Source organism: Styela clava, chromosome 4, assembly GCF_964204865.1.
Source record: "Styela clava chromosome 4, kaStyClav1.hap1.2, whole genome shotgun sequence".
NCBI lineage: Eukaryota > Metazoa > Chordata > Ascidiacea > Stolidobranchia > Styelidae > Styela > Styela clava.
Genome location: NC_135253.1, coordinates 23,651,938 through 23,666,126, shown reverse-complemented (window position 1 = coordinate 23,666,126; position 14,189 = coordinate 23,651,938). Strand labels below are relative to the sequence as shown.

The window sequence follows — 14,189 nt, the reverse complement described above, 5'->3', positions numbered from 1 at the left end:
TTATCTCATGGGAGAGGAAAGCTGATAGCATAAGCACACGATGAACCATGCACTCCCGTTCTGTTACCAGTTTGTCCGAACCTTGGCAAAGCGGAAAAAAAAATTTAGGAAAAAATTTACTTTACAAAATCCAATTTGTAATGTAGCCCTATAGTAGACTTTTGATTCTCTCTATTCATTCTAAAATAGTAAATTCGATGAATGGTCGGTTGATAAAAGCTTTTAGAAGTGTTCGACAATAATTCAATAGTGATTTTCACTTTCAATTATGAAGTAAAAATAACAAATTCTAAATTCCATTATGGCTGAACAATGGCGAAGAAAAACAAACTATGACGGAACAAAAGCTTAAGTAGCTTTACCAAGCGAGAATGTCAAATAATATTTGACCCATTATCCAGTGCTATTGTAATATAGTAATGTATGATAATGGAGACACATATTTCAGATTCTGATATTTATTTTGAAATGAGTAAATAGCCTAATTATTTTTAATATGGACTCTCAGGAAATTGGCTAAGGGGTAGTGTATTATACAAAACAAGTTCTTGGAAACAAATTTCAGCGCTTCAATTAGAGCGGGATTCCTTGAATTGGCCCCTTTTCAATCCCTGGAGGGCCACACATTACGGATATCTGAGGGCCACAAGTAGAGACCTTCACTAAGTATATTGAAAGTTTGAGAATCACGGCACTAGAGAGAAAGACAAAACAGGAAATTCATCGGAGTTCCCCCTCCATAACGACTTACCTCCTAACATACTTCTCCCGGTTCTTTCCAAACTTTTTCTTGAACTGCTGTGTTTTGCTGCAACTGGTGTGGAAATCATGTAAGGTTCTTCCACTGTAAAACAAAACAAACAATATAATAAAATTAAAAGCAACAATGTCTGGAGTTTTGAATGTATCGATATGCAGTACCAGGTTGTTGTTTTTATGAGCTAGTCGGTGGACTTGCTGGCCTACTGAAGGTTTCCCAAACCGGGGTTCGCAAACCCCTGGGGGTCTGTGATGACTGCACAGGGGTCCGCAAAAATATGAAAAGAGCCTGATCGATCTTTAATGATTGATTTCAATCAAAAATCCATTGCATCTCTTTAGTTGAGAGTTGCGGACGAATATCCATTGCTGTCAGATCAAAGGCAATTGAAATTGTATTGTCTTCTGCAACGACCTAACGTCAGTGACCCTATTACCGCCGCAAACTCTGCCTGCCCACTTTTAACGCACGGTATCTGAAAAACATGATGACGCACACGGTTTCAATCAACACAAGCATGTTCGTGACATCTAGTGGATTATTTTTAATTCCATTTCTCACCGAAGGCCGTTGCCAGATTGAAATGGCCCTGACCCAAAAATTGGGGCGGTAATGGGGTGTGCTTTTTACGCTCGGCCAACTTTGGCAGTTTGGCGGGAAACAGTCGTATGCCAAAGGGTTTGAGCCTGGCAGGGTTGTTTGTTTTTGTTGTTGTTCTTGAAAAAGGAGCTTCCACTGCGTTAAACCAAAATATAAGCTGAAAATCGTGCCGTTTTAAAAAATAAAGGGGTGGCTGTAATAGGAACGTTGCTCAGGGAATTAAACTTTGGACGAAAGTCAAATTGTGTTGAACCAAATTAACTTGGAAGGATGGGAAAACCTAGATACGCAGGGAAGAGAATCAACTGGAAGAATAGTGAGGAAATGAAGAAGGCATATGAGGCGGTGAAGGTCAGCAAAATGAGTATAAAAGGTGCGGCAAAAAAATATGGAGTGCCTAGAAAAACTTTAAGTGATCGGGTGAACGATAAAGTTAGATTGAATGCCAGAGTTGGGCCTCCGACCAAAATTAGTGAAAAATACGAAGGCTCTCCAATGTGGTATATTGAATATCTGGCCAAGCGAGCCTTTCCACTCACTATAGACATTGTTAAAAAATATGCTTGGGCGGTTGATAAAAAGAGTGGTAAAAATTTATTTGGCAAAAATGGTCCCAGTCGGAAGTGGTGGCAAGGCTTTAAAAGTAGAGCAAAATAAAGGTTTGATTTCCGCCTTCGACGACAGGATATGCTCGATAGATCAAGAGTAAGCGATATAATAGTAGAAGACTTGCGGGATTATTTTACACAACTGAAAGAGGTCATGGACAAATTTGATTTTCACTCTAAACCTTCTCGAATCTATAATTGCGACGAATCTATGCTCGATCTTAACAAAAAAGCTCAAAAAGTGATTGTTCCTGCTCGTTCTCGCCACACACGTATTACCGCCAGGCAGCTTCTCGCGAGCGTGTCACGATACATTGTGCGGTAAATGCCACAGGACATGCTCTTTCCCCCTTTGTTATTTTTTCAAAAAGTTTTCCTGGAGGAAATTACGCCAGAAACGGTCCTCATGGCGCTGTATATGCAAAATCGGATTCCGGGTTCATGGACTGTGAATTGATGCTGAAATGGTTTGAGCGATTATTTATTAAAAATATTCCATCAGATAGGACCCCAGATAATCCAGTTCTACTTTTATTAGATGGTTATGTGTCCCATCACTCGGAAGAACTCATAGCGGCTGCTCAAAGGGAGAATGTAATTTTAATGGCATTAGTGCCCCATACCACGCATGTGTGTCAACCTTTGGACGTCGCCGTTTACAGAAGTTTGAAATCTAATATAACCACTTTTCTAAATACCGGCCAAGCCATTCGTGGTGCACTGTGGATAGCAAAAAAGGAACTGCCTAGAATTTTAAAAATTCCGTTTGAAAAGAGCATGTCCATGCACAACATCGTAAGGGGTTTTGAAGCATGCGGCATTTTCCCTTTTAATCCTAATGCCATCAACAAGTCTAAAGTATTCCAAGGAACGCCTTGGGCTGATCTTGATGTAGATTTATCTGCAAATTCATCTACACAAAAAATAAGAACAGGAAACGAAATTGCTACTCAAACTCAGCTGGATGAAGAAAATGAGTCGTCTTGTCAACAGCACGTATTCGTCACTCTTGGTCTGGTGCCAGCAGAGCTGAATGATGTTTTCACACCACCCAAGGATTTCATCCCAAAAAACAGAAAACGACCCCTTCGCGTAAAAACAAAAGCGCGAGTACTGACAGCTAATCAAATTTCTGAAGATCTCGAGTGCCAGCAAAAAATGATTGAAAAAAACAACTTGAAAAAAAAGCGCACAATTAAACCCCCGGAAAATGCTACGGAAAATGCACACACATCATCTTCTTCTTATCTCAAAAAAACAAAGATTGACTGGGACAGCAATAACGAATGTCACATTTGCGACAGGAATTGAAATAACATATCTCAAGAGGAACAAATATTGTGGGTTGGTTGCGATACTATCGGATGTCCAAATTGGACATGTCCCAAATGCATGCCAACAAATTTTCACTACAGCCAAAAATTTTTTTGTATGGATTGCGAGTGATTTTTGTTTCTAAATGTAAGCTAAATTAAAAAATGTATGACTTTAAAAACTAATAAAAGGTAAATATTGAGTGCATTTTGATACACATTTTTAACGTTAATAATTTCACGAAAAAAGATAAATCTAGCTATTCTACAAATAATTTTTTTTGAAGCAAGTGCGTTTTAAATTTGATAACACGATGCGCTACTTTTAACTTTGCGATAATTATAATTGTGTTCACCTTAAATCAAGTGGAGCTCTCAAAGTATGTGTACCAAGATGGCGCACAACCTGAACACAGTGTGTGTTCCAGGTGAGGGTTCAGGTTGTGCGCCATCCTGGTATACATACTTTGGGAGCGCAAATCAATTTGTATGCCAACGTTTTATGTCATATTTGAGCTATGTTTTGTTGTTATTTTAGAGTTTACAGTTATTGAGTTGAAATTTAACGTTATATTTATAATAAAAAAAATATGTTTTATTTATTATTCGAAATAATTCATAATAAATTACATTTTCAACAACATCATCACGAGTTGTTAACCCAACTTTTCTGGGAGTGAATCTAGGTGGCGGTAATAGAATACATGGTGCCAATTAACGCCACTGTGACTTTTAGTTGCCTTGAAGCTTGTGGCGTTGTTAGTTTCGCATATTGGTTAGCCAGTTAGATATTTTATAACGTGCGATAAACCATTATTTATTGTGGCAAAGTTTAGTTCGAAGCGACGAGGGCAATCTGAGATATCACTATTCAAGGGTGGCGGTAATAGGGTCACTGACGTTACATGTGTGAGGCAGAATTTTCAGCTCTTTCGAATATGATGACAAAATACAGGTCAAGACCTTCCACAATTGTATGAAACTCGCTCCATATTTATGCTTACTTGGATCATTTGCTTAAAGTTTTATATCTAAATAACCACTTTACATGTACAAGTTAAGACTTACGATTGGCCTCTGATCTGCTTTTCGACTTCACAAAATTTGCCCCTTGTCTTGGAGTCAGACGTTGACCAAACTTTTGTGGTGTTAACGACTGTTTCAGTAATTTCTTAGGATTTCTTGGTGATGTGTCTGGTATCGTTGGAATGACCTCATATGTGTTGTTCACCTTTGTGTAAATAGAATTTTGATGTTTATGAGGGGGAGAAAAGTGATAAGATGGCTTATTCTAATGGTAAATCGGTTGTAATATGGATTTACATAAGCAAGTGCTGAAACGTGGACATACAGGGGCAACACTTTGCCTGAATATCGTTGTGATCGGGTATGAAATATCATGCTAACTGTTAGGAATACGCTTGCAACTGCACCTCTGATTACCCATGAGTTCGCACTTCGCAGGTTTGAATTTTATACATAATTATTCGCGAGAGAATTGCTGGACTCCTCACCACCATGGAGTAGTTCACATTAGCACTGGTCGGTTACGACACCAACAAGCATCTAAATCGAATACCTCTGCTGGCTAACTAATTCCATAGCTGTGGCTTTGCATAGGATGTGAGGAGTGAGGGAGGTGAATGTAAAAACTTCCCATAGATAAAAAAAAACACTCTACTGACCTCTTCTGGATTATTATTTTCATCGTGGTCAAGCTTATTTCCAACACTTTTAGATTGAGATAATGTTTCTTTCGAAGACGCTTTCTCTGACTTCATTTGCGGTAAAATTTTACTTCGTGGCGTTATCTTCGTACTGCCAATCTTTGAGGAATTATCCTTCTTACTTTGCACTTTGTTTTCCATGATTATAGTTTGCCTAATCTCTTTGCACCTCTGGAGGAGTTCAATTCTTTTTAATTCGTGGTTGTCGTGGAACACCTGAAAGATAGAAGCAATGTTACCTATTGTTTTTTTAAATAAAATATTTTGTTCACATTATTGTATTTATCATGTTCTGTTAGACTATCCCAAGGGGGGTGAAGAAATAAATACTGATGAGTCAGTTTAGGTTCTTAGCAAGGGTGTCAAGAAACAAATCAAATATTCGATCACATTTGAAACTGGCATAGACCGATCAATCACATCCGGGTTGGAATAAAAGGGTTGGGATTTGGGAGCTCCCGAAGTATGTGCAAAAGATGCCGCGCAACTTGAATCCGAACCTGGTACACATACTGTGTTTATAATGTGCGCCATCTTGGTGCACATACTCCGGGAGCTCCGGGATTTGAACACAAGATTTTTAAACTGTGACTCCAACATAGTCTCGGCAGTGTGATGCATTGTGCCAAGCAGTTTGGAATATGCTCACCACCACACACCTGATTACCCTGCGTAGGTTCGAATGCTGTAGAGGTAATTTGTGCGTGAGAATAACTGGACTGCTTGCAGTAATATGGTAGTCAATGTAACCGCTGTACAGTTACAGCTTCCTGAACCATCAAGTCTGAAATCAAATAACTGGCTAGCTATCTAATCCCATACCCGACATGGACTGGTAAGTAGACGAGAGGCCGTGGTTCGACATATGATTAAACCGTCTTATCGGCTTTGTTATCCCTAATTAATAAAATCCTAATCCAAATCCTAAATCCTAAATAAGTCCTATCCAAATAAATCCTATAGATGGGGCAAACTGTGGGAGCTGATTTGTAACATCAATGGCTACTACTTTAGCGCAACAGTATATTAGAACTGTTGTCCCTGCTCCATGGGCATTGCGGTTTTTAGGTACGACCCCTACCATGTACATCAGCCCAAATACAGTATTGTGGAAAGCGGGACTAACAGTAATATTATTTTTAATAGGCATTTTAATTTAAACATTTATCTGATATAAATAAATTACCGACCATCTCTATACCCGAATAGATAGGCAACTAGAATAAAGGGAGCACCAAGATGGCGCACAGCCTGAACATGGTATGTGTATCAGGATAGGGTTCAGGTTGTGCGTCATCTTGGTACAAATACTTCGAGAGCGCAGGATAAAGACCCTAGTTTCACAAGTGATCCTATCACCTTATCGGTTCAAACGATAAACAAGAAAATTGTATCTTAGCTTTCCCAACCACTAAACCATGACGTCTCAACAAAAAATAACAATCAAAAATCAATCAACCCCTATATTTGCATAGACATTACATCTATTACACCAACAAATAAACGAGAATATCGGTCAGAGACCGAAGACTTATCGATCGAAAGTTAGGGGATCCCTCGAAACAGCGCTCTTACTCCATAGTGACACCGTGTGTCCCATCACTAATTTTTAATAACTTGCTAAATATAGGACATAATCAACCCAAAATCAATAGGCTTCTGGTCCGAGATATGATGTATGCACATGCAAAATTTGGAGCAGATTCAACCTCGCATTCGCGAGATATCGCGTTCATCTAACAGACACACACACAGACAGACAGACATACATACAGACAAATACCTATCAATATACTTACCGATCTTAAGATCGATAAGTAATCACCTTTCCCTTCTCTGGCATAAATCCTATTCTACTCAAACCTCTGACAAACACAGAAATATTTTCCTACAGAAACTTTACCTACACTAAGCCATCAAGCCTATAACCGATAGTAATAATAAAATACCCAGGCTTCCCTCAAGCTCAATATTTGCATAGGCATTCCATCTATCAGTGATTCCCAACTGAGCAAATATCTACGACGACGTCCCGTATTTACTTAAATCCTAAATAATCATTTAAAGTTTCATTTCGCTTCACGTTGAATAAATAAAGACTGGTATTCTCAAGGTTATCTGTAACCAAATACGCTTCGTTGAAATATTTTGTATCAATCTTTAATGGGCTGCATTTGTACTTTTATAAGAACATGGCTCTAAGCAAGCGGCCCGCGGCATCATTTTATCTGGCCCGCAATAACACGCAAAAATGGCTAAATTTTTTTCCAAGGAAGATTTCCCCTAACATCGTCTTCCTTGTTTATTTCGTAACATTGACTAATCAGCAAGATGCAAAAAAACGTGACGTAATAAAAAGCCTCTTTGCATCTCAGCTCAGATAACTTTTGTCATCCTGACAGATTTCCAGTCGTGGTTGTAAACAATACCTCGTTTTTGCGACTTTGAATGCTATTCGTTAGTTTTTGATTGTGTTTCGGAAATTTAAGTATGAATCAAATAAGTCAACTATCATTTGCATCCTTAGGAGTTGTAGTTTTAATAGTAGTAATAAAAAATTAGTCTAGAAATAGCTGTGAAAAAATAGGCTAAAATTCTCTACCGGTACGCAACGTTTTCTGCGAAAGAGGCACTTGTACACTCGTGGCGCGTGCTTTCGACGAAACTGTTTACGTTTCTTGTGCTAAAATAAATGTTGAATGTGCATTTTGCGCTAACAGTACTATAATCCCTCGCGTACTGCTCCAATTTCATAAGTCACACTAACTTTTGTACTGCTCAAAAGGCGGATATTCATGTAGTATGTTACAAAAAAAATAAAGTTCATCCGATTTAAATAAAAACTGCGCCAGTGGATAGATCTGAGTAAAAATAGGAAGACAATACCAAGTTTATAAAAAACGGTCAAGAATAACTTTAATAAATAAGTTTAATACCGCCCGACAGGGCAATTATTTTCATAAGGATTGTATTACTTTTTCGATAAGAACTGTAATAAATATGAAAAAATAACACAGGTCATTCACTAATATTGAGACTATTTCGGGATTTTATTCTGGCAACGGTCATTGACACCGCCGAAAGATCATCGCAAATAAACGCTGAAGTTGTGCATGATAGTTTAATTTGCACTACGTATAAAAGGGGGAGGCGGAATTTTTAAAAGCGTCGAAAGCTGAGAAATGTATGCGCTAATGCAAAAATTAAATACCAGATATGTTGTTTATTTTATCTAAATTATGTCAAAATTTCATGGAATTCCAAGCTACAGCAGGCAGTCCGTAGTCGTTTTCAGCAGTAGCAGTATTCCAACACGGCGTAACTGTACTAAGCAGACGTGAAGCCGATTTTGTAACATTCCTAATTCATGACAGCAACGATTTGATAACAGCTAAACTCAGGATAGTTGTCTAGATATAGAAATCTTGTATATTTGTTTTCCTAGGATGTTCTTGATCTATATTCTGCGATATAGATAGAATTAAATATTCAAGTCTTCAGAAATGTAGAATATATATTGTTAAATAAATAGGATGAATTTCCCAACTTTTGTGAATTTATTTTATTGCATTGACAAAAATATTCATCCGGCCCGTTTCAACCCAGTTTGAGTCATACCCGGCCTGCGGTCAAAAAAGTTTGGTGACCCCTGGCCTAAAGAATAAAGTCAAAAGGTAAACTCTCCGTCCTAATCCCTGCCTGATTCAACAGAGTTACCAGCTTTCCTCTTCCTTTAATAAATCTATATTTACTATCCCCACTTGCTAACTATTTACACTGAGCAATTATGTACAGCGTTCCTGTATTTACTCAAATCGCCATTTAAAGTTTCATTTTACTTTACATTGATTAAATAAAGACTGATGTTTCTCAAGGGTACCTTTAACCGGTTCCATTACATTTGAACCCACGTACATTTGAACCCATGACAATTGCACCTGTATGCTATTGCATCTATGGAATTTTTTTTTTTGCGGATATTTGAACCCATACTAACCCTAACCCATGGGTTTTAGCACCCGCATATAGATTGAACCCGTGGATATACGCATGGGTTCAAATGTACGTGGGTTCAAATGTACGGTCACCCCTTTAACCAAATACGTTTTGTTGAAATATTTTGCATTAATCTTTAACAAGATTGCACTTTCAATTCAACTCTGAAAAATACTTTGGGCAAGCAGTGGTTCCCAACCTTAAATGGCTCGTGGCCCCCTGCCAGAGGGTTTTAGCACTCATGGCCCCCTGTTTATCATTCTAGCGGTATTTATGGTGGTATTTTGATTGGCGTATTCCAAATCCCATTATGTTCAAACAATTCATGCTCAACAAAGTAAAAACATCATGTGAAATATACCTTATCAAGAAACAAGAAGTTTTCTTGTGAAAGGAAAACTAAAATCAGTTTCGCGCCTATCATTGTGGCTCCCTGTTATCATTCAAGCAGTATTTGTAGTGCTATTTTGATTGGTAGATTCCAAATCTCATTATGTTCAAACAATTCATGCTTAACAGAGTAAAAACACCATGTGAAATATCTAGAAGTTTTCTTGTAAAAGGAAAACTAAAATCAGTTTCGCGCCTAGCATTGTGGCTCCCTCCAACTGATCTGTGTCCCGCTTAGTGCGCCCTCGGTTGGGAACCGCTAATATAGAGCATCACCAGTGGGAACACTTCCTTGGAATGTTGTGGTGATCAGTAAACACAAATCTTGTTTTTTGGAACTATAAGTTCTGAATGGTTAAAATGAGGGGACCAGTGAGTGAGTTTGATATAAAAGAGAACCCGTTCTTAAAGTTTTGAATCCCTTCAGTCTTCTCTGAGTTATCTTGGGTTATTTTGCAATTTTGCTCAAAACGATATCAGACATTGACTGGTAATCAGATGTCCCAGTTCATTATATAAGTAAGTCGTCTTATCAGCTTTCCTCTCCCAGTGATAAATATGGAATCAATATCCTAACTTGCTAACTGAGCAAATATCTACAATATTCCTGTATTTACTCAAACCATAAATAATCATTTGAAGTTTCATTTTGCTTCACCCTAAATAAATAAAGACTGATGTTCTCAAGGTTACCCATAAGGGCCATAGCCAAATACGTTTCACATCGGCTATGAAAATGGGTCCAGACAGGTACACAGTAAAATATAGGGATTCACTATTTGAACACATGGTTCAACACATCTTGTATGAATTGCATTTTTTACGAGATATTACTATATCTACATCTTCCGTTTGCTCTGAACTAGTCTGCAGATAAGTATATTGCATGCCTCGCAGAGGATTAAGACTTCTTATCAGCTCTACTATAATTTTATTTCTAATTAACTTCACGGCTTCACGCCCCTTTAAAACATTATCTCCGGTCCCCCCTTGTTGGACGTTCCCAACAGTACAAGAAACACTGCAGATTATTATAACATTAAATGGAATAGGTTGTGTTTAGACTTCCTCCCTGAACAAAGCTTAAGCATCTACACTTTTGGAAAAAACAGGGGTGTTTCTGCTTAGAGCATACACAATATTATTACCTCTGAGAACTTTCATATTTCTAGGGCCTATATATACAAACAACCAGACTTCTCATCCAAGCATATAGCGTATAGGGCTAGGCAACTGTGCTAAATTATACAGTAAAAGTTATAAATAAATGATAAATTCAATTCCAGATCTGTTAACCAATAATACATTATTAATAGAAGAGAGAACAGCGAGGTTGGAGTTTCAGGATGTATATCTGTATATGAATAGTTTATACATTTTATAGCTTGTCTTTTATAATTCTAGTGTCAGTAGATCCTGGCATTTTAGTCGGCATAGCCCGTAGCTTCGCTCTGTTATCACTCTTCAGTTTTTTGAGTGAGTTTTTCTGACCTTGTTTAGAGCAAATATCTCAAAAAAAGTACTTCCTTGTTCTCACTAGAATTCCTAAAATCTTGCCTCGTGTCAATTCCACATAAAAAAAAACACATCTTAACAGAACCATACAAATATCGGAGCGAATGCTTTGCTTCGCAAAATAATCGTGCAAATTTTACAGAAAAAAATACCATCTTAGTCTACAATTATAAATAAATGATAATCTTAGTATATACTGTAACTCAAATTATGTGTATAGATCATATATTATTGATAAAGGGAGACATGCTGGAACAAGAAAGGGCCATACATAATTGTGGTGATTGAGGATAAATGCATGGACAATAGAGAAATCACACCCAAACACGTTCTGGGGAATTATGTGCAAGAGAATTGCTGGACTCCTTGCTGACATGGAGTGGTCAGTTGCAGCTTTCTCTGCGTTAACGTCCAAGCATCGAAAATAAATAATTCGTTAACTATACCTTTACCCAACATGGAGTTATAACCGAGAAGACATGATTGGCCATATATGATTAAGTCATCAAATAATCCTCCCTTTCCCCCAGGAGAAATATCCATATATTATTCTATAGTAGTTCAAGTCGTAGCATTTCTAATCCCAAGATTTTGAAAATGCAGTTACACCATCTATTTCAACTTACCTGATGCCAGGATATACTATCTCTTACAACCTCAGATTTCTTATTTGCCAGTTTTAACATTGTTATTCAAAAATATTCAACGCAAAGTCATGAACACTAGTTTACAAGCCCTATTGTAACACAAAAGTCAGAGCTTCCAAAAATATCAATTTTTGATTTCATCTACATCGAAACCTCTCATCCGTTCTACACTGACCCCGATAACAAATGTACTAATCCATCATTCCTAATTCACTGCATTGACATCTTGTATCAACGAAAAACAATTTGTTGAATACGTTGTGATTATTATAATCCAAACTATTCAATCCTGAATGCTTTTGTTTGGAACCAAAACTATGAGCGGTTGACAGAGTTGGGAAGATAAAGAAAGAATGTTATTATCTAAAAGCCTTGGAAATGTAATTTATATAGTGGTATCCTATATCTGGAAAAATTAAAAAATAATCAAAAAAAAAATTTACTCTGGCTAAATCATATTTCGAAAAGTAAAACTGCAGCATAAATTATGCAATCATTTATTAATACACTGTTAAGAACACATAGTAAACTCAACACTTTTTATAGTATTAGGAAATTTTTTTACCCTTTTCATCAGCAATAAAAGATCGCACTCCAGGCAATTCAGAATTTCTACCCATGAAAATCTTAGTCTGACCTCTAACTCTAGAGCCATTAATAAAACGCCTGTTCTGCACTTCAAATATAATTTAATAAATATAAGATGCAATACATTCAACTGGCCCAAATTGAAGGCGCATCGTGATAAACACAAGGAACAGGCTTGCCTTCGCAACTCGGATTATCCTGCACAGTTCGGCGGTGTGGGCGCATAGTGCTAAGCAATAGAAATATGTTTACCAGCGCACCTCTGATTACCTTGCGTGGGTTCGAATCCCAAGTGGGATGGTTATGTGCGAGAGGATTGCTGAACGCCATAGGGTGGTTTACGTAAGCGCTGGACGGTTACGGCTTACTCCATCTTCAAGTCCATCCACGTGAACAAATAACTGACTAACTAATCCCATGCCCAACATGGCCTGGTGACCGGGTGAGAGGATGTGGTTTGCCATATGATTAAGCCGTCTTATCAACTTTTCTCTCCCCGGGTTAAATATGTAAATTCTATCCTATACACTTCAAAGCAATTTATTCATACCTGCAGCAAAGGCAGTGGTTTTCCAGGGTTTTCTTCCACAAATTCATCGATAGTTTTGGGTAGAAGTTGAACCGGTCGAATTCTCATCCTTGCGCAAGCTTCCAGAGATCGTGGACTTGTAAGAACATACCTAGAGATAAGTTAATAATATTATTTTTGAGCTGTTTATCACTTCTTTAGGCTGAACAAGGTTTTGTACAAGAATCTGCTACTAGGTAAGAAACTACTATTCATCAAAAGGCAGGGCTCTCTATGGTTTGGCATTGTCCTTTTAATTTTAACACTCCCGATAGAAGAATGATAGGGGAGTTTAATAAAATAGGATAAAATTGCTAGCTTAAAGATAGGATTTACAAATATCCCAGAGGAAAGCATGGAAATGATCAAAGCGAAGTTGCAACCAACCAGCTGTTAAGAAGTCCTGCAATCCTTTTGTACATAGCTATCCCCAGATTCGAACCCATACAGGGTAATCAGAGCAGGTGCGGTGGCAAGCAGGATCCTAATGCTCGACACAAAACGCCACACACCCACACCACTGAGCCACTTCCTAGTGACTTCTTCTATCTTTCAGTATGGAAAACTTTAAATTTATTTATTAAAACTAAGCCCTGTTCAAGCAGGCCCTGATATATACCAATATCATGACTGAAACCTTCCCCGCTCGCGATTTATTGCATCCTGAATGTGAGGCTGCGGCCTGGAGGCGTGGGATTAGGACCAGAGATGTTTAATCCGTCATGACAATGCGGTTATGTTCAATAACGCTTTAAACGCTAGGACACCACAAGCGCCCAAAGTTTTCATATATATTTATTACCTCGATCCCTCAGCCTCTTGTGAATCAAAATTATCAAGATCAAGAACCAAATCCATTTTCATTCTGATGTCTTCGAAGAAACACTGAAGTCAAATATCGTTCCGACGCAACATGGTAATCATTTAGACAAGATTACTTTAAACTGTGAAACAATAAAATAGAAATTAGTGAATTTTTTTTTTATGGAATTCAAGATTCTTGCTGCACATTAAAACAAATATAATATATTTCTTCCACAGAAAACTCTTGAATCACTCAGAATAGTCATGTTTATTCTTGATAGAATACCCTTGCATTTTACGTATCCATCGGCACAAAAAAATTGAAGAGGGATAACTAGTTGGTGCCGCAGGAAGAATTTCTCTTTCAGAACATATTCAATGTTTCATTTTCGAAACGATGATTTTAGGATTTATTCAGAACACTACATTATTCGGTTTTAGCCATCCCTGCTGAACAATATTAGTGCAACTATACTGAATACAAAGTAATATTTCTGTAATTTCCACTCAAAAATAACATATTTTTCCCTGATTGGGAAACACTGGCATGATACACAGGTACAAAAATTGGTGTGTGTATCAATATGGAGGTAACTAATTTTGTTTGCCTACCTACTTTACATCAAGATGTGTAAATGGACTGAAACCTATGGGCAGGAGGTATATTCACTTT

The 14,189-nt window shown here is 37.6% G+C and overlaps 1 protein-coding gene across 2 annotated transcripts in view; it reads right to left on the bottom strand.

Annotated features, from left to right (window-relative positions):
• LOC120326695 (uncharacterized) overlaps positions 1-13,652 on the bottom strand; it is a 28,830-nt gene extending 15,178 nt beyond the window's left edge. The window contains exons 1-5 of one of the 2 annotated variants that reach the window (XM_039393027.2): positions 13,515-13,652; positions 12,695-12,824; positions 4,967-5,224; positions 4,350-4,512; positions 752-844 (exon numbers count right to left, since the gene is read on the bottom strand). In XM_039393027.2, the coding sequence (XP_039248961.2) occupies positions 752-844; positions 4,350-4,512; positions 4,967-5,224; positions 12,695-12,824; positions 13,515-13,576 (706 nt within the window). In that variant the 5' untranslated portion in view covers positions 13,577-13,652. Of the gene's footprint in view, positions 1-751; positions 845-4,349; positions 4,513-4,966; positions 5,225-11,535; positions 11,648-12,694; positions 12,825-13,514 lie in introns of those variants that run through there. The other variant, XM_039393028.2, reaches the window with a different exon arrangement.
• Between the last annotated feature and the right edge of the window lie 537 nt (positions 13,653-14,189).